The sequence below is a fragment of the Mya arenaria genome, chromosome 17 (assembly GCF_026914265.1).
Source record: "Mya arenaria isolate MELC-2E11 chromosome 17, ASM2691426v1".
Classification (NCBI taxonomy): domain Eukaryota; kingdom Metazoa; phylum Mollusca; class Bivalvia; order Myida; family Myidae; genus Mya; species Mya arenaria.
This window is the reverse complement of record NC_069138.1, coordinates 29,535,864-29,560,498: the sequence shown is the minus strand read 5'-3', so window position 1 is coordinate 29,560,498 and position 24,635 is coordinate 29,535,864. Positions and strand designations below refer to the sequence as shown.

Here is a 24,635-nt window from a genome sequence, read left to right as displayed (position 1 = left end):
CCGCTTTTGATATTTTTGGTGGATTTTATTTCTGTCACAAAATACTCATCCAAGTTCTTCTTTAGGATCACAATACTATATCGTATGATATAGGTTATACATATGTCTTTGAACTTTCATAAGCCGCAAACATTTAATGTACCTCAAAGGCGAGAACACGGTATTTTAGTAAGATGTAAAAATAGAAATGTACGAAAATCATGTATCTTAACATTCTATTGCAACATAGACATGTTTATAGATAAATCAATAAAAGTGTATATTCTATAGTTCGATTGTAGAAACACTACATAATAGCTCCGCCTTTTGTTTAGCAGTTAAATTAAAAAAATGTATCAAATGTACAGTATTTCTAACAGTTTATAATATAAAATAAGCTGTCGATTTGTTTATAAATGTAATAAATTGAAAAACAAAATGTTTGTCGTTAACTAGTCAATTTCCATAAAGATTTAGATGACTGGCGGTGTTTGCCTGATACCGGATGTAAGTGAAGGTCATGTGTATGCCTATACTCAATATCATTGGACGTGGTCCCCTGATCCTTCCCCAACCCACCCATCCCGAAAGTAGTACCTACGTGAAGTGCTTCTATTGTCGAATACTATGTATTTTTGCACCATTTTACAATAAAATTAGTAAGGAGTTGCTTTTGGGAATTCATCCAGCCCCACACCACATTTAGAACCTACCATGACTACGCACGTACATGTAGTATATATACATGTTTTCGGTTAAAAGAATAGGGAAGCACGCACCAGTTAAGTTCCACCCGAGCTTTTTAACGCCAACTTCTTGATCCCCACATGAACATGTACGTAGGATGCTTCAGGTACCTATATAGGGTGAGCCATGTGCTTTAATTTTCCGGAGAGTAATATGTAGTATGGAATATTGATTCAATTCCGGCATGCAACTTAGTAAAATGCCGCGCGTGGTCGGTCATTGTTGTGATCACCAAGCTAGACATGTGAGTTTTTTCCGATAACTTTTTCTTCATCGCAAACATCAGTCGTTAAATTGGATGTAGAATAATTTTTTATCGGTCCCTGGTCCAAATTAAGTAGATTTATGGACCAGCGGCTATTCGATACATCCAAGTATAGGAGAAAACAAAAATAACAATGGCCATATATAACGTGGAACAAATTAACTTATAATTTAAAATGCTACCTTTTATTTTTCTACTTTTTCTGGTGTGAAAATTATCAATGGTATGTACAATGACCCTGTCCATTACCGGTAAGCCTGGGTTACCTGCCCTTACTATTATACTAGTGTCGTGCAGAGTACGCTGGGTACCAGACAAGTCTACCGGTGTACTTAATTCTAGTTGAAGTTAACCGACATCGTACTTTACGGTTGCGGTTTTAATAAAAATGGCTGAACCGAAAGTTGATCAACAATTTTCTGAAGAAACTCGAATAAATTACGACACTAAGGAAGCGATCACTGATGGCATTATCGACCTTTTAAAGCCATCTGTTGTTGAAATTGACGACAGAGTAAGAACTGTGAGGTAACCGAGTATTTAACGCTATTGCTTAATAATAATAATTGGGGCGGATGTTGATCATTATCTCACTCACCAAACGCTCATTAAGTTAATGAAGGTTATAGAAAATGAAAGCATTTCTTATAAGTTGTCATTGAAATTATTATACAGGGTTCTCAATAAGTTTCCGTTTAACCGTTCCAAATAGAACTGTATTCGACCAGCTACATTTAGTACTTATTTTAATTGAAATTCGAAACTTTGAATTTGGACCAAATGCCATTTGATTTGAATTGTTTATTTTGGCAGTTTTTATTGAGGACACTGATTATAATGAAATTTTAATGTCTTTAATAGTTTATCTATAGTAATAGTACCCAGTATGTTGTCCAATCAACATCTTATGGAAGCATTTGTCCAGCCTCGTGGTGGTGGTGGAAGTTTTCAATTTAGAGTTGAATTGGCATTTTTAACTATTTGGTTATTAGGGAGTTGCAATGGTCAAAAGGTGGTGACCCTAACTAACACACCCTCTAAAGCCAATTCCTGGATCCACTCTTGATATTAACATTCTTTGACATAAAAAGCTTAATGGTTTTAAACATGCTTCAATGTCTTCAATAATATCAAGGTAAGTATCTTTGTCTAGTTTCAGAATACACATTACATTGAAAAGGGAAGTGAAACTCATCTTCATAAATTTTACAAGATTGACAAGTCCTTTAACACAATCTGTATAACATCAACCAGTTTGATAACTTAGTCTATGAGATGGTAATCTCAATTTGCTGAGAGCATTCCGTTACTTCTCAATTTTAACACATTTTAAGTTAAACTAAATTGAAAAACTACAATAAAACATATAATACCAAAATAACATGGGGTCTTCAGTCCATCCGTCATCAAGCCCTGATATATCAAATCCAGAATTTGAGCAAGCCTACAGCATTGTATAAGTGATGAGCTAGAGGGCTTGAGCCAATTTCAACTACTAGTGCATCAGGCATCATACTTTCACTTTATTGTACTTTTGATATGTAACGTTTTCACTGTGTTTTGATTTTCAGGGAGAGTCAAGTTGAGTTAAGACAGCAGATTGATAGCCTTGCAGCAGGTATTATTTCTGTTATTTATCAAGACTTAAAATTTAAGTTCTGTAAAATGTATAGAGCTGGTATGAATGTATTAATAATAATATAACTGTGAAATCATTTATATTTGTGGGTTTGAAATTTCGTGGTTTTTCGAAAAAAGGACAATTTCATCCATTCTTAAATTCGAGGATTTTCCTTGTTTTTTGAAAAATAAATAATCTTAACTGCATTCCTAAATCATCTGCTAATTCTCTGTGCACCTATCTTTTGCTATGTATCATCTACGCAATGCAACACAGTTTATGACTCTATAATGGGACAATATGATGCCCATGTCAATAATCGCTTGATCGGTAATTTAAAGTCTATAATTATAATCTTGGATATAAAATAGTGAAGCCATTGAATGACAATTTAGTGTTTTTGCAAACTGTGAAAATATAGTAAGGGTGTTTTATTAAATAATCAATTAAATATTTGATCAAAGAAACAAGATCAAGTGGCGACACTCAAACACACAGCACGTTTTACATGTGCCAAATGGCTTGTTATGTCTTACAAAAAAAACTGAATGCAGGTACTAATAAGTGAATTTATTTTATTATCATTGTGGTTAAATAATATATAATGTAAACCATATTAATGGAAAAATATACAATGATTTATGTATTTAAAACTCGTATGCCGCAACCATGTTTATTCTTCAAGGGTTTGGATACCCTTTTACATAGATATTATGATTTCAGAATTAAAGGTCAAATTTGTGTTGTGATTTTGAATTCGTCAATAAGCCAACTCACAAAATCAATGATTGTAATGTCCCACGAATAATTATGATTTCACAGTAATTAAGATTCAATAAAATTGAAAAACAAGATGAAGCTGACATTTTATCGTTGGATTTAGTGAGTTTAACTGATTTGCATTATTGTGTGTTTTTGTCAATCATTTCTTTGGTACACAATGACACTTAGTGAAAACTATGATATGCCTGGCCCCAGTTTCTCGAAACTTCTTAACTCCCTTATATTAGGATTAAGCTAAGCTCACTATTTTTCTTTGTCTTAAATTCATGTTTATAAACTTCATTAAGAGTTATAAGACTTACAATAGAAATTTCTTTTATGGTTATCATAATAAACCATATTTAATTACCAAAATCACAGTATTAAGTATGTTTTGTCTAATGGAAATAAGCTACATAAGCCTGTTAAGCTTTAAAAATTTAGAGAAATGTGGGCCTGGTTATCAAAGTGGTAAAGGTACTCTCCTTCCAACAAGTTGAACAGGGTTTGTATTCAAGCCTTGGTGCATATAAATTTGGTTTGTATTTACCTAGTCAGACAAGTCAGTTTCCTCTCCCCTTCAGTATAAGACCACACTTGTGTAATGCACCAGTCAATTGTAATCCCCCACCCTCCAGGTCCCACGCTATCCCCCAGGACCCTGGGGGGGGGGGTTTAAGCTTGACTGGTGCATAATAATTGTTTCACTATGGTTGTACTCAGTATATTTCACAGCCCCCTTTCGGGCGGTACCAATACCCCTACAAAACCTGATCTGAAGGTCATCCTAAAAATATAACTGTAAATCTAGTTTTTTCTAGAGTTTTTGTATTTATTTATTTCATATAAAACTGTTAAATAAATAATTTTGAACTAAACTATTATTGAATAACTCAGTCAGACACAGTTGACAAGTGATGGCCAGAGAATGAGATGGGAAAGCAAGAAAGTATTTTTTAAATTACGGTTGCAGATTTGCATGTAATTTCTGAGAACCAGCAAGTTCCGGTTGACCTGGAATCATATGTGAAGAAACTAAACAACTCAAGGCGCCGTGTGATGCTGGTCAACAACATACTGCAAAACGTTCAGGTATTACTTAGACCACAAAGTTTCTGCTGGCAATAGTGTTGGGAATCTGACCAAATTTTATCATTGATTGTTGGAGATTGGAACCGTTCTATGATCGATATATTCAAACATGTTCATGCATATATACATACTTCCAATTTAATTCCAATTTGCATTTTGCCCATAATATTATAAAACTAAGCGAGGTTTTGTTCGTACCAAACTAGTTTCAGTTTTGGGTTGAAACGGCAGTTTGGAAATCTGTTTTGAAAGATTTGCTTGAAGTTACAAATGCATGGTTTTGTGTACAGCTTCAAAAACATGATAGTGCTTCTGCATGTAGCCATTGTTTCTAAATTTCTTCAAATCTGACTAAACCGCCTCCGAAGGGGTTTTCGGTAGTTTTAAAAATCAGTTTCGTAAACAAAACGATAAAACTGGTTTTCATTTCATTTGAAACTGTCAAAACAACCACACAGTTTGTGAAAGCAATATTAAACCAAACCTAGTTTATTACCAACAGAAATGCCCTAAATGTTCCTTGTGTCTTATTTAATTGCATGTTCTTTTCATTGATCTACCTTTGATTAAGTGCATTAATAATAAGTTGACATATTTTAAAAGGAGTACTAATTTTGATGACATGCAGGGGAAGTTACTTGGTTCAAAAAGAAATAGCGTGTGAATGAAAAACAGCTTTTAATATATTTTCACTAAACAATTTTTCATAATTCTTTACTAAAATTGCTATTGATAGTTGACAATTTGATCAATTTTTGATTATAATCATTCATAGGAACAACACAAGGCTGCATACTATTTTACATTGAAGTCCATGAGCCTATGTGCATGTCGTGAACTGTAATCATATAAGTCTGTTCAAAATGAGTGTTTTTGTCAAATATTTCTTATTAACCGATTAATGATGGTCTTTTCATGTTCTGGAAATATAAATCGCTCAGCATGCAGTTAGAGCGGAGTGAACACTTGCACTACTTAATGCTTTAAAAATCCATTCTTTTAAAATAAATGTTCTTTGAATAATGAAAAATAAAGAATGTCGCTATAAAAAGCAGTTAAAAATTCCAAATATTCAATCTTTCGAAATTAATGGTCTTTTTAATGATGAAAAATTAAAATTGCCCCAAACAGCAGTTAAAAATTCCAATTTTTCATTCTTTTGAAATTAATGGTTTTTTTGAATGATGAAAAATTAAGATTGTCCCAAACAGTAGTTAAAAATTCCAAATTGTTATTTTGTAATTATTTAACAGAAATGCTTTTTTCTTCCAGGAGCGATTGAATAAACTGTACAGCAATGTTTCAAAAGAGACAGCCCGCCGGAAAGCCACACTGGACCCCGGAAGGCCAAAATAGAATGAAACAAGGATAATGTATGAAAAAAGATGTGGGATTAATGACATTGATGCATTCCAGTGCTTTGCATATTTGTAATTACATGCTGAAGTCTTTATTTTTGTACATAAGAACAAGTTAATTGGGGATAGTTCTTCAAAATATTTGTAAATGCGGTTTCAAGAGATGATGAAAACTAGTGAAGACTTCCACTGTGTTAAACTTTATATTATTTACAGCTTTAAATAGGGGAGTGATTAATGTAGATTTATGCTTTTGGAGCATATACTTGCCACATCCTCAGTGCATCCATCCATGCTTCCAACTCGTGTTCAGTCTTTTTCTGAGCAAACAGTGGCTGGTATTCGAAGAAAGATTATGGGTAACTTTAGGATGAAAGATGAACATACATGTATTATCAGCATGTTCCAGCTTGGTGTTTTTCACACAGTTATGGCCCTTTTAACTTCTCTTGTTTGATATAAGACCAGCCTGTCACACTATTTGTGTCACAGCTTTTTCTGAGCTATTAAAGCTTTTAATTTCAATGACCCCTTATGGGGAAGCTTTACTTACAGGAGATGGTAATATTTTCAGCACGTTAAGGTTCAGTGATTTTTCACTGAGTAATGGCTTTTTCAATCGATATGTAGTGTAAGAGGTCCATTCGCGTCCAGGCTTTTTCTCAGCAATTACTGGCTAGAATTCATAACACCTTATAAGTTATGGAAATCTTTACTTACAAGAATGTTCAGACAATTTACAGCACATTCCCAATCTGTTAATTTTCAAGGAGTTTGTACCCCGTGAGGGAACACAATGGTACCTAGTTGATTCAACACGCCATCATAATACAGATTAAAGATATCTTATCGCCTTAATAGTTGATCAATATGTGCAATATTATTTGTTAATTTTTAAGCTTGTCTGTTTTCAAACAAAAGTTCTGATATTGTCATAGCCTTGGTTTATGTGTCACATTGGCCATTACTAAAAAGCTGTTCAATATATTCAAATGAAACTTAATATATACCTTATATCAGTGAGAATATGCAGATGTATAGTAAGGCTCATAACTCTGTATGTAGTAATCATGAAGTTATGTCCCTTGTTTTACCTGGGGAGAAACAACAGACAACAGCGTTGACTTTTTATTTGGTCCTTTTGTTGTATGAATGTAGTGCTCATGTTGTAAGAATTTCAGCTGCAGCTGACTTATAAAAAGTTCATGCTGATATAAATTGTGTTTTAAAGTAAATGATGGTGTACATTGTATTTATGGAAGATTCTGGATATAGTTTCAGTTTCTGATTATCACTGTTTATGATTCTTGCATTACTGTGTTGTTAATGTACCTTAAAATATATGAATATAGTATGTATAAAAATCTGGTATCTTTTTTTATCTAACCTTATTAGTAGGGATGCAAACGAATGGCAAAATTGATATTCGAATATTCGGTAATTCTTTCAAACGAATATTCGCATATTCGATTACCAAACTACATCTTTTAAAAGTTGTAGTAAACTATTATAATGTTTGCTAAAGTAATAGCCGGGGCATTTTAGTTCTATTTTGTCATAACCACTACGCGCGCCAGACCCTGAATTTCACCATATGGGCCTTTAAAATTCCTCTTTTCAAATAGACAAAAAGTAATACATTATGAACAAAGAAAACCCCCAAAAACTTTCATTTTATATTCCGCGGCCTTCATATTTGTAAACAACGTAAACTTATATGGAGTTCTGGTCAATTGGCTTTATACGCCAATGGAGGGTCTTTCCGTAGGACAAGCAGCCTCGTTCTGGGATTGACCTTTTTGGTTAGGGTTACATCCTTTTCAAAAATAGGTAGCCTTTTTTTTTTTTTTATTCTTTTTTTTTATTAGGCTTTATATAAGAATGTCATTTTCATCATTGGAGAATGGTGTTAAAGTTATCTTCTATATAAGCATTTAAGGTTTTAAACTACATATTGAAAAGCCAAAAAAAAAAGCCAAAAAAAATAATTTTTTTTTTTTAGTTTTTCATTTTTTTTTTCAAACTGACTATAAAAACGGTAGGGTCGGCGCCTATTCCGTAGGTAGGGTCGGGTAACCCGAACCAAATGTATTTTTTTTAGGCCAGAACAACGGGGCAAATCAGAAATAAAATTACTGTCAAGGTTTTATTTCAATCTGAGATAACACACATTTCACAAGATCTTGAAATCTGTCTTCGGCCAAAGCTTCTCTGATGGTGGAAAAAAACCCAAAATATTGGTGGAAGTTGTGCCTGAAATATACAAGGCATGCATTTCAATAGAAACATTGGGACAATACATCTCATGTATCAGCCTGTGTATACAGTATTAAGCAGTACCTAGGGGAAACAGCCACACTAGCTGCTTAAAGCTGCACTCTCACAGATTGAACGTTTTGACAACTTATTTATTTTTTGTCTTGGAACAAACCAATCTTTGCGAAAATCCATGGAAACCAGTTATATACGACTGCTGACAAAAAATGAGATTGCAGATTTTTATATTAAAGTTCAAAAATTGATGTTTAATGCATTTTTCTTAAACCGTTAGTAACGGTTTAAGTCATAAAACATTAAATTTCGAACAGAAATATGAAAATCTACGATCTGATTTTTTGTCAGCCATCTGGTTTAAAGATATTTTCGCAAAAATTTGCTCTTTCCAAGAATTTTTTTTTTTTTTAAAGTTGTAGAAATGGTAAATCTGTGAGAGTGCAGCTTTAAGGCAGGTGACCACATAATGCAGTAAGTGTTTGAACTAGATAGTTAAGGAAGGGTGTTGCACCATATCCATTTTGGTATCATGCCTTCTAGAGACCAGCATAGCCACCCTTCTGCATTCATAGAATTTTGTTTTTTACTTGTAATAAGATTATAAATACATATACATTTTACATAATTGGCACTTGAATCCTAACATACATCAATTAAACACAATTCCTTACATTTTCTATTGAATTTTTAATGTTCAAGTTCTTTGCAGCCCTATACAATGACTCTTTTTGCCTTTAGCACCCGGTCCTTAAAACTTGGCTAAAACCTTACCAGGTATAGTACTCAATGTGGGTATACACTATTAGCCTTACTTAGTTGACCATAAGGGTACCCTTAACAATTGGCAATTAAACATAATTGAATATACATCAATCGAACCATAAGTCGGCTAATTTTACCACTGCAAACTTAAATTTCACTTTCAGATTAATTATTTACAACAAGAGCAAATGCAAACATTTGTCTTCTTTATTTCAGTAAAAAAGGGATATGACTCGACAATTATTAAAACCAGAGATATGGACCTTGCTATAAATGTGTGTTTTGTCTCTGACAACATTTGTACCAAATTTCATGTAAACAGTTTTTTAGGTTTAAGGTTTTGCATTCAGACGACAATGCTAACTCTATGAAGCCTACGACAAAAAACCCCAGACAAGCTGAAAAGGCTTACAGCATGAGGAGAATGGATCCCAGGAGTTCTGAGGTGTTGAAAAGATGGTTCATGTAAGCCCGAGTATAGTTTGTACAACTGAAGCAAGTGCAGCCCGAGAGTAAAGGGCTGAAGTCATCTGCATATCTGGAACGAAAATAGAATACACGTATGCACACATTCGTCTACAACACTTGGAATATACATCTATCGTTTTTGTATCAAAAACGTGCTTAAACAGCAGTTATTTTTCTTTCAAACCTAATGGCTGTTGTTAACATGTGTGTCAAAAACGATGAGAGGTCTAATCTCACCCTTACAAAAATCATTTGAATCCTGGCTTTAGGCATAATATTTTACAGTCAAAGTCACAGTACACATTATTCATGTTATTTGTCAAACTCTCTTCTATTATTTCACTGAAATAACAGTTTGCTCAAAGTTTACTGTAAATTTCCCTAAAAATGTGACTATGAACCTAACATTACCTTTTTTCTTTCAGGTCTATCGTAAATCCCTCATTGTTTTGCCTGTCCTCTGTCAGGGCCTCTGGGTTGGGTTTGTATTGAAAGTTGAACACAAGAGCATGACTTCGCTCTGTTAACACATATGGGTAACTGCAGAGGGTTAAAGATTATAAAAATGAATTGGACATAAGCAATGTACATGAGCATGAGTCCCAGAAAATAACTCTAGATTGCACACTGAAATTATGATTAAATAGGTTAATAGTGGATCTATATTGATCAATCAATAAACATTTTTGCCAAATTGTACATCACCAAAGATTTTGAATCAGTTTCATAAATTTGGCTGCAGCTGACCAGTTAGTTGAGTTAATAACTTATGAGAAACTATAAAACAGAAATTAAGGGCACTTGTAAACATTACTGGTTAATGTTTTTTGCAACAAAAAATACAGTAACAACAAAAGGATACGAGGAGTCGAAGATGTCGACACCCATCTCGACAGCCTCAAGGACCCTGTCTGGTCTCCAGACTCCGTGCATCACACGAGGACAATTCTCCGGTAACAACTTCTACAAGAGAGGGAATGAAGAATAATACAGGTATACAAGTAATTGTTACAAGTCTTTAGTACACTGGCTGGCCTTCCGACTCCATGCATCAGACACATCTCTGGTAATAACTTCTACAAGAGAAGCAATGTTGAGTATTTAACCTTGCAATACTACAAGTAGTTGAAATATCCAGTGTGTCTAAATGTGGTTTTACTCAAGAGTGGAAACTGGAAAACCCAGAAAAATCTTACTTCTATAATCCTTCTATAAGTGAACGCCCCCACCCCTTCCCCCAAAAACCGTGTATTGAACACAACCTCTGTGTATTGATCTTAATCTTATTGCCTAATTGTCTTATCAGATCTCTGATCTGAATATCCTCCAGTGCAGTTTTGGAGGTTTTGTTATAGAAATGGACCCTAAATGGCCCTGAGCCAATAAACAAATAAACAGGAAACTGTTACATCAGTGCAATTAGCAGGAGATGCACAGCAGGGATTGTCATGCCAAACATTCCTTAAACTATCCTTTAAAGCCATTTACAAACTTAAAATTTAACTTCAAACTCCTCTGCTGTTCCTGTTAGACAAAGCAGTGCAAAGTTGAAATGAATATTACTAGCAATTCAGAACATGAATCATTCAAGAGAATGCATGTTAATACCACAGTTAAATGACATGCATGGTTTGTGTATTACAAGTTTTACCTTTTTCATTGACTTAAAACAATTTTGGACCGAAATTACAGGGATAATTCTTCTATGTCAGAGTTTCAATAAGAGAATTGCTCCCATTTGTCCAAAATTGGCGAGAGAATTTTAATTTCAGTGAGATTTTTATAATACATGGATAATAAAACGCAGTGATAAACCAATCCATAACAGTAACTTGATAGATATAATATATACACTTGTTTGACTTGAAAGGGTTTACAGTTCAGATAGCATCAACATTCATACTTGTTATACTTGAGCAAAAAATAGGATTAAGCCATTTTTGCTGAAAGGTGCATTGACTTTTTTTGTGATATGAAGGCTTTCCATTGTTGTTTTCATCTAAACCTGGTATTTTATTTTGGTCCAGAGGCTTTTACAAGAATGCAAACAACGTTTTCTGATTAGACATTTTGATGCTTCCGATCTTGTAGACGCATTTAAAATGCATTGGTAGCTCACGTAAACAAAATTATTCTGGGTCGCAAAAATGCCTGAAAACAAGACTTAGTGCATGGATGATATCGATCAAAACATTCGATATTAAGACAAATGCATTAAATGAAGGGGAGGCAATTCATGTGTAATTCAATAAATATAAACAAGAACCTATCTGCGACTATGATGCTTTATTTTGTAAAACAACAAAAGGGAAAAGGCACAAACTGTGATCAAGCGCGAGAATTTCTCGCATTTATGTAATTTGTATGCGATTTGAGCAATTTTTATGCGAGAAATCGCGGAAATTGCTTACTAGAATTATCCCTGAATTATAAAAAAAAATCGGACTGATTTTTATATACTAAATCGGTCCAGCGAGGTAAAAATTGGTCCAGACCAGCAAATTGTCAAATTTTTAAAGCCCTGCGAATTCCCATCAGAATTTTGGTCAAAAGGCGCATAATAATTTTTGTGGGCCTTGCCACACATAATATTATGCGTTTTGTCTCTGGCCGACAAAGACACCAAACTTATCATAAAACCTAGATTTTTTTTTGCAAAAAGACAAGCTAAGAATTATTATAGAGAACATGAATTGTTTAAGGTTTACCATTGTTGATTTGATAAGATCTGCTACATCCTCCACGTCAAACTCCTCTGTTTTTGCTCCACCACTATGGAACCCTTCTATCACAAAACCTGTAAAAAATAATAAAATGTTTTGGGTTGATTCGGTTATGATTATGCAGTGATGAGTTTGGAAGAAATACTAGGCCAGCAGGCCTAAATACTGCACTGCAGTGCCTTTATAAAGTAAAGATAACAGTTTAAAGAAATTGCTTTCAGAAATTTTTGTTGACAATTTGCACCGCAATTGGATGCTGATGCTCATCTCGACAGCCACTGTTTATTTTCAGTGAAAAAGGGAGATAACTGTACAACTATTTACGCCAGAGTTATGGTTCTTGATACTCCTGTGTGTTTTGTCTCTGGCAATATTTGTACACAATTTTATCTGAATGCCTTAACATTTTTCAGTAATGGCCAAGGTATATGTTTGTGCATGCTGCCACCTGAATACCTAGTTTTGTTTCTTTACAAAAATAGCAAAAAGCTAATAAAATCTTTAAAAAGAGGGCTGTTTGTAAAGATTGTGGGCAGAGGCACATCCATCCAATAATTATTATTATTGTAAGCAGTACAAAAAGTACACCGTATCATTCCATGTTTTGTGATAAAGTCTAAACAAATTCATCAAAAAATGACAACCAAAACAGCACTATTTTTCTTCCTGTACTAAAATAAACTTAACACAGGCTCAATGCAGCTTGGAATTAGACTTAAGTAGACCATTTTTTGCTGAGCTTGTTTGTTTAGACTCAACTGATTCAGATTAATATTCAACTCCTTAATATGAACAATACTCTTCACAAACAAGTAGAATTAACCTGGGAGGAAAGTGCTCCAGTGGTGGGACTGAAACCAATGCTGGACCAACCAAGTCGGGAAGCTGGTTCTTATCTGGCAGGGCTTTTTCTGCCCATTTTGGGAAAAAGACCCTAGACATTTTGGGAAAATTTGCGTCACCAATATGCCTAAATTGGGAAATTGTACAGTTAAAAGACCAAGCTTTTCAGTCTCCTGCAAATGAGGAAATTATTAAATATAAGTTTCTTTTCCCTTTGGAACGACCTAAAATGGCTGAAATATCAATCCTTGGGTTGTAAATATCTATTACAATAAATTATGACACCAGATAATATTTCATAATGATAGATCTCTGAATGTGATGAAAATCAATGATTTCTGAATTCAATTATTCCCAAAACATTACATTACATCATTTATTAGTATGTTGAATGAAGCAGTACAGGTAAAAAGACTATCATAAAAAATAAAATAAAAAAAATAATACCTTTGACTGTGATTTTTTTCCGAGGATTGGGAAAAATATCTAATATTTTGCTTTGGGAATGGGTCCGATAGTCGGACCTGTAGGTACTATAGAAAAGCCCTGTCTGACCACAGTTTAATCAGTTAACAAAATTTGTTAATTACCATCAACGCCCATGGCAACAGTTTCTTGAACACATTTTTCTCTCTGGCGTGCATGATAACCTCCTACAAGACTGCCAAACACACAGCTCTTCTGTAAAACCTGTAAAATATGAAAATAACTAAATGTAATTCCTTTTTCCTTTTATATGAATGTATACCCAATAGTTATCAAACAGAAATATCGAGGGCAAGTTGTTCTTACCTTTGACTCTATGACCTCAAAATCCATAGGAGTCATCAGCTGGTCACCAAAAACCTGAATGTCAAGTTTGAGAGCCATGGGTGCAGGCATTGTCAAGTTATCACACAGACAACTTTATTTGTTCAAGATCACTGTGACCTTGACCTTTGACCCAATGACCCCTAAAATCATGAGAGGTCATCTACAGGTCAGACGCAACCCGAAGTCAAGTTTGAGGGCAATGGGTGCAGGCATTGTCGAGTTATCATTCGAACAAATTTTCACATTCAAGGTCACTGTGACCTTGACCTTTGACCCCTAAAATCAATAGGGTCATCTATTGGTCAGGCCCAACCCCCAAGTCAGGTTTGAGGGCCATTGGTGCAGGCATTGTTGAGTTATCGCTCGGAGAACCTTTTATCATTCAAGGTCACTGTGACCTTGACCTTTGACCCTTAAAATCAATAGGGGTTATCTACTGGTCAGGCCCAAACTCGGTGAACCTTTAACCAATCAAGGTCACTGTGACCTTGACCTTTGGCCGGATAACCCTCAAAAATATTAGGGGTCATCTACTGTTCAGACCCAACTTCCATATCAAGTTTGATGACCATAGGTCTAGGCATTGTTGAGTTATCACTCAGACCTGCTTTAAAATTCTTTTATCATTTAAGGTCACTGTGACCTTGACCTTTGACCCGATGAGCACTAAAATCAATAGGGGTCAAGTTTGATGACCATATGTCCAGGTCATCAAACGGACCGACCTACCAACCAACCGTCCGACATTCGCAAAGCAATATACCCCTCTTCTTCGAAGGGGGGCATAATATTAAAAGCTTTGTACTAAATTAGCTGTTAAGTTCATCATTCCAGTGGGAATACCTTAGACTTGCCCCGTTTTTCCATAATATCTTCGAGAAAGATGAGTGTCCTATCCACAGCCTTTATTGCACGTTTTTTTGTGCTCATCTTGTCTGTATCCGCATCTGACATACACTGAAACCAGTCTGGTTGTATCGCTTCCTGTAGCTTTATAAACCCATCTGTGTCAAGCTAGAAAAGAAATGAGTTTTTATGTCAATATTAAAAAAATTAAGAATGTCTAAGGCTGGTTTAGTTCCAAATATGAAACACTGTACTCAAAAGAAGAGCTTACATTGATATTATGTTAAGTTCCAAATATGAAACACTGTACTCGAGAGAAAAACATACATTGATATATTGATACATTTATGTACAGTCTCAAGACTGAGTCCAGGAGCCAAGATTTTGAACAGCCCCAAGTCTGAGGACAGGGGTCAAGATTATGAACAGTCCCAAGTCTGAGGCCAGTGGCCAAGATTACAAACAGTTTCAAGTCTGAATTCAGGGGCCATAATTACAAACAGCATCAAGTCTGAGTTCAGGGGCCATAATAACAAACAGTCTCAAGTCTGAATTCAGGGGCCATTATTACAAACAGTCTCAAGTCTGTGTTCAGGGGCCATAATTACAAACAGTATCAAGTCTGAGTTCAGGAGCCATAATTACAAACAGTATCAAGTCTGAATTCAGGGGCCATAATTACAAACAGCATCAAGTCTGAGTTCAGGGGCCATAATAACAAACAGTCTCAAGTCTGAATTCAGGGGCCATTATTACAAACAGCATCAAGTCTGAGTTCAGGGGCCATAATAACAAACAGTCTCAAGTCTGAATTCAGGGGCCATTATTACAAACAGTCTCAAGTCTGTGTTCAGGGGCCATAATTACAAACAGTATCAAGTCTGAGTTCAGGAGCCATAATTACAAACAGTATCAAGTCTGAGTTCAGGAGCCATAATTACAAACAGTATCAAGTCTGAGTTCAGGGGCCATTATTACAAACAGTCTCAAGTCTGTGTTCAGGGGCCATAATTACAAACAGTATCAAGTCTGAGTTCAGGAGCCATAATTACAAACAGTATCAAGTCTGAGTTCAGGAGCCATCATTACAAACAGTATCAAGTCTGAGTTCAGGGGCCATAATTACAAACAGTATCAAGTCTGAGTTCAGGAGCCATAATTACAAACAGTCTCAAGTCTTGAGTTCAGACTCGAGTGACAAAAAAGCTAAGTGAGCATTTCAAGTGGTAATAATTTCAGCAATTTTCACAATAAAAATTTAATAGGAAGAAAGTTATATAAAGAATGAGTCTAAAGTCAAAACTCAGCCTTGAGACTATAAGTAAATATGAGCCCTAAACAGATGAAACTACCAAGACTCACCCTGACTTTTCCACCTTTCCCCCACACGCCAATGCTCGCCTTGTCATTTTTCCCCGACGGAACTTCAACTGCTGGGTCATGTGACGATGTGTACACTATTTTATCATCCAATGCAGCAAACTTTGCCATACCTTCCTTATAACCTTCTATTGTCTCCTGGTACTCTGCCCTGAAATTATGTTGTAGATTTTAGTTTTGATTCCACCTTAAATAAAATAAAATAGTACAGCTAGGGTGGGTTTGGTGTGATGGTTTGCCATCAGTGGGTCTCGACATCATCAGATTGAAAACACTGTCTGATTCTAAAATGATCGTGTGTGTTGGACCACACCCATCAGTTACCCAAGAGCTGCAGGGTGGTTGGTTTAATCAAGAAAAATGAGAATTTTAAACCATTGATCAAGAGGCATTATTGAAAAAATATTTTTAGTAAGAGATATTGCACTTACTTAACAAACATTATGCCCAAACGATGCACGATGTTTTTTGTTAATATCTTTCACACATGTTTTTAGTTATGAATTTGAATTTGAATGCTGAAATCAACACTAAAGGAACGATAAACATTGGCGGGATTGTTCAGAACTTTGTTAAAGCTAACAACATTGTTAACGTAGTCCTTGTTAACTTTCTAATAGTTACTGCTCCGAAAGTTTAATGGATACGCATGTGATTTGCAGTATTTCTAACAAGATTTGAGACAAATGTTTCGCCAGTTATTGTTTATAATAAACAAGAATGTAATAAAATATTTCACATTTTAAAGTTTTTAATGATGTCATTAATCATGTTGTTAACTTTGAAAAGCAGAGAAGCTACAAAAAACAAGAATGAGATGCATACAGTAGGTTGACGGGCATATGTACCATTGCAGGAACACCATCCAATCTCTTCAACAGGTCATGACCGAGGAATGGGGCGCTACCTGAAAAAAACACACAATATTAAATTATATACATGTCATGTACAAAGCTGGTTAAATTGACACAGCAGTGCATTTTTTGCTTTGTTTCAGTTTTTCAATATAAACAGTAATAAACAAGATTTTCTAGCAGTCCATTCTTTTTAACAATTATTTATCAGGAGAAACATGAACATTATAAATCAATTTCAATTGAAAAAAAACATAAACACTTTTACCTATTTCTTTCAGTGACAACTACCTAAAATAAGTTTGATATGCCAATAACATTGCATTTAAGTTTGGTAAAGAGCAGATAATAATTCAATAAGTGAATAAGTCAACAAGTGGCCAACTTTTTTTGACAATTAAAGAGCCATATCCAGAGTTAATATCATGATCTTGCTGTTGATCTAACTCACCATAAACATTGTACTGTAAGCTAGTTTGGTAAAGATTGGACAAGAAATTATCAAATTTTAGACCAGACAAAGTGAAATTTGTCATTTTTTTAATTTTCAAGGGCCATAACTCTGGAGTTAATAAAGTGATCTGACTGTTGATGACACTCAGTTGAGATAATAAGCTAATCAACATTGTCACCAAGTTTAGGATAAAAAATGTTTTAGTAAGCGAGGGGACATGAAAGTATGAAGACGCCTCCGCCACCACTGCTGCTGGATAACATGATTCCTACATGCTGCCATGTTACTTAGGTGACATGAAAGCAAAAAAGTAATTTCATCAATGTTCTACCTCCTCTAGTGTAGAGCATGCACATAGGTGTATCTAGCGTCATGCTTCCCTGTCTACCCATCTCTGATAGTTTTCCCAGCCTCGCACCCTGTCCTCGTACGCACTGGACTGTGAACTTCATCATTCACAACCTTTCTTCTCTGCTACCTGTTTAAATAAAACTTAATTTAGATTTTCTACCAGTGCCTTTATTCCAATTTATTTGTGAACGGGTAAAAATCGTAAAAATAGAAACCAAAGGCATAAGATTGTGAATTTACCAGTATAGGATATTTCAAACAAAGAAACGAGGCAACGACCCATTTAAGATCCTGGGTTTGATAAAAAAAATAGAGATGGACTGCATTCAAACATAACTGTACTAGGGGACTTGTTAAGATTTAAAAAAATGATTGTAATTATTGAACATTTGTAAATTACAATACTTTTTGGGATTGTGAATGGAGCCAAAATATGGCCCCATTTTCAAACTTAAAGAAACACTGACTACTGTTGTTAAGATATAGCTGTACAGCTTCACGTAGATGTTCTCAGCCGAGTGGCAATCTGTCACTGGGTGTTTACCCTCTTATCTTGGTACACCCTCTAGATGGCTGGGCAGGTAGTGGTGATCAGTCACAACCTCATCTATATTGGTTTCCAAGTTGGTTCACTGCGTCGTAGCCAGAGCCAGCTGGATGCTGAAATGAAATGAAATTAATTAAATGGGTCAGTAATCATACATGTATGTGAACCTCTGGCTGTGCCAGAGAGATAGATTTGTTTCTCCAGAGAGGTAGGTACCATGCATGTATTCTGTGATTTCTTTAGTTTTTTTGGTACACTTCAAATGAAATTTTGTCATATATTATCTCATTGCTCTACCTTCTACTAAAGATAAGAGTTAGTAGTTTTCCATCAGTAAGTGATTGTGCTAATTGGTAGAATCGTGACAGGCACCGCCATAGTAATGGTGTTAATCTCTGCCTTCCAGCAATGTGTAACCAGCTGACTGCAGTTACATTATGGCAAATTTATGACCTTACTGGATGTAAAAAGCGGTACATACAGCGGTAGGGCGGTAGAAGAGTCTAAAAAGCATTAGATTTTGTCTAGTCCGCCGATAGAGTTCACATGTCTGCAGCAATACATGATTTACAGTCTACAACAGACAACTGTAAAATCATTGCGTTAACTTCTTACATACATATCAGAAATCTGGCCAATGTTCAATTTTGGACAGTACAACTTTTTTTTGTTAAAATAATTGCACAGATAAAAACAGCAAATGGGGAAGTAACAGGAAGGGTTTTAAAAGCAACAAAGGGGGTTGTAACTGTGATGGATAGCTCAACAATAATTACGAAGGGAAAATGACAGTGATGGGAGTGTTAACAGCAGTGACAAAAAGATTAGAAATGTTGATGGATGGGTTCACAACTGCATGTAAAGGGGCAGTAACAGTATCAGAAGGCTAAACAATATGTCGAAAAGAGAGAAATAAAAATGACAATATCAGGCGTAGAATCGACAGGGATTTTTAATAGTCCACCGAAATGGCCGTCAATGAGTCTTTTGACAATTTTTTTACTATGGCAGACTCGAGACAGGGATACATAAGAAATGTCGAAATAATAAGAGTACTGCTGATCGCTCATTATTGTAGCTCGGATTTTAAAGGTGCCAGGAGTGGTAAAAGCTGATGGGAGTGTTTAAACAGTGATGGGAAGGATAGTAATGGCGTAGAAATGGCAATAGAAGTCATGATGACAAGAGGGGTAGTAACAGTGCATTAAGGGGAAGTACAGTGGGGGGGTGGGGGGGTTTAATAATTTGCGAATGTAGTCTAAAATAAATTTATAATAGACATGTTATACAAGATTCTTCCAATCGGGTTTGTGCAAAAACCAGGTGGGTTTGAAAAATATTAAAATTGTATTAAGTGAAGTATTTTCTGTTTGAAATGGATAATTAAGGTTTATATTCATATTTTACCATGTAAGTGCAAAGCTATTTTGCACAAAACAAGCATTAAATGCATTAAAAAAACATGATTTACCTTTCCAATAAAACTAAACTTGCGGAACAACTCGACCCAATCGTAATAACTCAGCCACCTCCGACAAGCTTGGAGACAGACCTTGTAAATACAATGGTAACAACTCTGCCATGGCCGAAGTGTTCTGATTGTTGTAAAACTGTGAATTGCAACCTTGCAGGTGCCCTTCATGTATATATTGCTATGTTTTGAAATGAAGAAAAACCCATCAAACTCATAATTATTCGTTGGATATTTATTTTATTGTGTACGGAACTTAAAATAACATTATCCGGTAATATTTCTTATTTTTATGATATTTTATAGACGCAATATGCTTTAACCTGGAATCCCGATCGGAATAACTACCCACTTTTGGTACAAAACAATTTATACGTGAAGGATTTGCCATATCAAAAATCGTAAAATAATCCGTCAACGTACAATTTTTTGGACTAAAGCGTATGGAGTGACAATGACTCATTATAGAAACTTAACTAGAACTCCGCGAGTCGGATGTGTCGCCTGACAAATTATTTACTGTCGACATTATAGCTGTTAGATTGGCATGAGATGTTTTTTTAAAAGCAAAACAGGAAGTTGGCCATTTTGTTGTTGTTGTTGATTAATCGTGACCCCTTGTTGTATTTTTGTAGAGGGTTACCCAAGGAAGCTTCCTGTAAAGTTTCATTGAATTTGGAGTGGTAGTTTCAGAGGAGATGTTTTTTTTAAGCAAAACAGGAAGTCAGCCATTTTGTTGTTGTTGCTGTTGTTGTTGATCAATCATGACCCCTTGTTGTATTTTTGTAGAGGGTCACCCAAGGAAGCTTCCTGTAAAGTTTCATTGAATTTGGACTGATAGTTTCAGAGAAGATGTTTTTTAAAGCAAAACAGGAAGTCGGCCATTTTGTTGTTGTTGTTGTTAATCAATCGTAACCCCTTGTTGTATTTTTGTAGAGGAACACCCAAGGAAGCTTCCTGTCAAGTTTCATTGAATTTGGCCAGGTAGTTTCAGAGGAGATATTCTTTAAGCAATTGTTGATGGACGGACGACGGACAAAGACCAATCACAATAAAAAAGTGTGCAAGGTAAAGTTAAACATGAAAATTAACAAAGGGCAATAACTCTAATATGGAAGCAAGAGATACAGTTTTTGTGCACTGCGATCCCCTTCAATAAGATCTATCTATCTATAAAGTTTCAAGTTGATAACTCTTACAATTTTCGAGAAATGCCCCGGACAAAATTTAAGTTTGAAAATTAACAAAGGGCAATAACTCTAAACATATAGATGCAAGAGTTACGGTTTTGGTGCACTGCACTTGCCCTCAATCAGATACACCTACGGAATAAGTTTCAGGTTGATACCTCCTATAGTTTACGAGATATGCCATGGATAAAACCTAAGCATGAAAATTAACAAAGGGCAATAACTCTAAAAAATATGGCAGCAAGAGTTACGGTTCCTGTGCACTGCACTTGCCCTCAATGAGATCTATCTAGCTATGAAGTTTCAAGTTGATACCTCTTATATTCTTCAAGATATGCCCCGGACAAAACTTTAAGCATGAAAATTAACAAAGGGCAATAACTCTAAACATATAGAAGCAAGAGTATAACTCTAAAAAATATGGCAGCAAGAGTTACGGTTCCTGTGCACTGCACTTGCCCTCAATGAGATCTATCTAGCTATGAAGTTTCAAGTTGATACCTCTTATATTCTTCAAGATATGCCCCGGACAAAACTTTAAGCATGAAAATTAACAAAGGGCAATAACTCTAAACATATAGAAGCAAGAGTTACGGTTTTGGTGCACTGCACTTGCCCTCCATGAGATCTATCTACATATGAAGTTTCAAGTTGATACCAATTAAATAATAATTTAGGAGATATACCCCGGACCACAGGTGTTCGTCACATAGCCTGGATACAGTAATACATTCTTTTTTTATTTTTTTTTATTTTTTTTTAATTTTAATTATTATTTATTTTGGTCAAAATAATGAATATATGTCATTTAAAAAATTATTCCACAATTTTTCATGAAAGAAAATTAGTATTATATGAAAAATTGTGGAATAATTTTTTAAATGACATATATTCACTATTTTGACCAAAATAAATAATAATTAAAATTAAAAAAACAAAAAAAACAAGAGCTGTCACAGTATATGACGAATGCCCCCGAATGTGACATTGACCTACGAACAAGGTCAGTACATGAAAAGTTTATCTTGCCTTTACGTGTCAAATACATATGGCAAGTTATTTTAAATTGCCTCTGAACATAAAAAAATACCACCCATACTTGACAACCTACATTGTTATGTCCTTATATTCAGAATTCCCTTGTGAATAAACACTTAGTGTATCTTTCACCTTAGAGGTAGGGACATGGGTCTTGCACACGGCACGTTGTCTTCGTATGTGGAACACATGTAGCAAGTGATTTTAAAATCTGTCCATACAAGGGAAAGTAACAACCCTGACACGACAACCTATACTCTATGTCCTTATATGCAGCACTCCATTGTGAATAAACACTAAGTGTGACCTTGACCTTTGAGGTAGGGACACGGGTTTTGCACGCGACACGTCGTCTTGGTATGTGGAACACATGAGTCAAGTTTTTTTTTAAATCTGTCCATACAAGGGAAAGTTACAGCCCGGACACGACAACCTATACTCTATGTCCTTATATGCAGCACTCCATTGTGAATAAACACTATGTGTGACCTTGACCTTTGAGGTAGGGACACGGGTCTTGCACACGACACGTCGTCTTGGTATGTGGAACACATGTGGCAAGTTATTTTAAAATCTGTCCATGCAAGAGAAAGTTACAGCCCGGACACGACAACCTATACTCTATGTCCTTATATACAGCACTCCATTGTGAATAAACACTAAGTGTGACCTTGACCTTTGAGGTAGGGACACGGGTCTTGCACGCGACACGTCGTCTTGGTATGTGGAACACATGTGGCAAGTTATTTTAAAATCTGTCCATACAAGGGAAAGTTACAGCCCGGACACGACAACCTATACTCTATGTCCTTATATGCAGCACTCCATTGTGAATAAACACTAAGTGTGACCTTGACCTTTGAGGTAGGGACACGGGTCTTGCACGCGGCACGTCGTCTTGGTATGTGGTACACATGTGGCAAGTTATTTTAAAATCTGTCCATACAAGAGAAAGTTACAGCCCGGGCACGACAACCTATACTCTATGTCCTTATATGCAGCACTCCATTGTGAATAAACACTAAGTGTGACCTTGACCTTTGAGGTAGGGACACGAGTCTTGCACGTGACACGTCGTCTTGGTATGTGGAACACATGTGGCAAGTTATTTTAAAATCTGTCCATACAAGGGAAAATTACAGAGCCGGACGGACGGACGGACGGTGCGATTTTAATATGCCCACCTTCGGGGGCATAAAAAAAAAATTATAAAAAAATGTATCCAGGCAATGTGACGAGCACCTTTGCCCCGGACAAGCAAAAATGGGACACGGACGCCGCCGACGCCAATGCCGCCGCAGACAAAAGTAACCCCTATATGTCGTCTTTTCAGGCGACACAAAAAGTACATCAAGTTCACCAATACAACGAAGTAGACATAATTCAGAATTTAGTAAAATCTAGGCTTCATGTACCTCTCTCATTCTCAGTCTCTGTTTAGTCATTCATAGTGCACCAGTCAATTGTAACCACGGCCCCCCCCGGGTCCGGAAAATAGCGGGTTCTTTGACTTACGGTCCAGCCAACCCCGGGTAAAATCTCTGCCCTGCGGTGAAGAACAGATGGTAAAATACCTGCCAAATGCCCCCGCACCAAGGGACCCTAAGCAAGTGCCCATTTCCCCGGCTATCCCCGGTGTACCCCCGGACCTGGGGGGCCGTGGTTACAAATGACTGGTGCATAGATAAAATGATTAGTCTCTATCTAGGCTGTGGACACCAAATCTCTCTCTGTATAAACAAAATCTGCCTCTCTGGTTCATATGTATAATTGATGCACAGAATAAAGTAATAATGGCATTACATTGACTATTACCTTATAATTGCAACAGTGAACAGCAAAACACCGGCATCTTAGGTCTGTCGCGAATACACGTTACATAGAAATACATGCAAGGGTGTATGCAATTACAGGAAAATAGTTTTTAGGGAAATGAGAAAATGTGTTAATATGAACCAATTGAGGATTTTTTTAAAAATATTTGATGTTATTAAGATGTCTAAATTTTATGGTGGCTGATTTCTGCTATTTCTTATGCTTGCATAGTTGTAAGCATTAGGACAAATCGCAGGTGGGGGACGTTGTGACCTGAAGACACTACAAACCAGCTACCGTAGGACTGGCCATCGACTTCCAGTTGTCCCCATATATATAACCTCTGACGAAGGTTCATGGTGGTAGTTGTATGCATTAGGATAAGTTACAAGTGGGGACGTTGTGACATGGGTACGCTATACCCAGCTCCAATGTAACCTTCACCCTAACCCTGGAGAATTGTAACGGGGCTCTAAATACTACCCCCGTACCTTCACCCCCCTGAGCATGTGAATACTCATGTGCATGAGCGTGAAAGGACTGGGAGCCCACTGTCCCTATTTGAGGTTTTATTTCCGTAGCCACAAAAGCAGCATGTGAACCCTTTAAAACCCTAGGAACCTCACGCCTACTATCACAAAATGCATCCTGAATATGCCTAAAATTCCCTGGTCTAATTTGAGGGGAATAAGGGTATCCTCTCCATTGGGCGTTTTCCACATTCCTACAAATCCCACTCCTGGGTAAATCCCCCATCCCCCCATCCCGTGAAAGGTTGCTGAGCCCCCCCCCCCCCCAAAAAAAAAGACTCTAAAAATATCCAAAACAAAAGGCTGCCGGTCACAAATACCTGCACCCCCATATGCATCATCTATTTGAGACCTCTCCACAACGCTCCCCTGACTGGACACTCTACCCAGGTCGGTTGTTTGATAGAGAGAACCCCCCGATGACTCAGACCCCGCGCATTAGAGCCCACTTC

General features: G+C 36.1%; 2 protein-coding genes across 5 annotated transcripts; one reads left to right on the top strand and one right to left on the bottom strand.

Annotated features, from left to right (window-relative positions):
* Positions 1-1,350: 1,350 nt before the first annotated feature.
* LOC128222795 (SNARE-associated protein Snapin-like) lies at positions 1,351-7,190 on the top strand. Its single transcript, XM_052931908.1, has 4 exons — positions 1,351-1,519; positions 2,563-2,609; positions 4,348-4,466; positions 5,739-7,190. The coding sequence occupies exons 1-4, from the start codon at positions 1,380-1,382 to the stop codon at positions 5,820-5,822; spliced, it is 390 nt and encodes a 129-aa protein (XP_052787868.1). The 5' UTR covers positions 1,351-1,379; the 3' UTR covers positions 5,823-7,190.
* Positions 7,191-7,951: 761 nt separating this feature from the next.
* Positions 7,952-23,734, bottom strand: LOC128224212 (queuine tRNA-ribosyltransferase accessory subunit 2-like). 4 transcript variants are annotated; one of them, XM_052933982.1, is made up of 12 exons: positions 23,654-23,734; positions 18,060-18,252; positions 17,573-17,719; positions 16,759-16,840; positions 15,916-16,084; positions 14,551-14,721; positions 13,485-13,584; positions 12,037-12,125; positions 10,191-10,291; positions 9,740-9,868; positions 9,273-9,398; positions 7,952-8,077 (listed from the first exon to the last, which is right to left on the bottom strand). In XM_052933982.1, exons 3-12 carry the CDS (start codon positions 17,694-17,696, stop codon positions 7,963-7,965), a joined length of 1,206 nt encoding a protein of 401 aa, XP_052789942.1. In that variant the 5' UTR covers positions 17,697-17,719; positions 18,060-18,252; positions 23,654-23,734; the 3' UTR covers positions 7,952-7,962. The 4 variants fall into 4 exon arrangements, with proteins under 4 accessions (XP_052789942.1, XP_052789943.1, XP_052789945.1 ...); XM_052933983.1 differs by having other exon boundaries at positions 18,137-18,252; XM_052933985.1 differs by lacking the exon at positions 23,654-23,734 and adding an exon at positions 19,611-19,664.
* Positions 23,735-24,635: the final 901 nt, after the last annotated feature.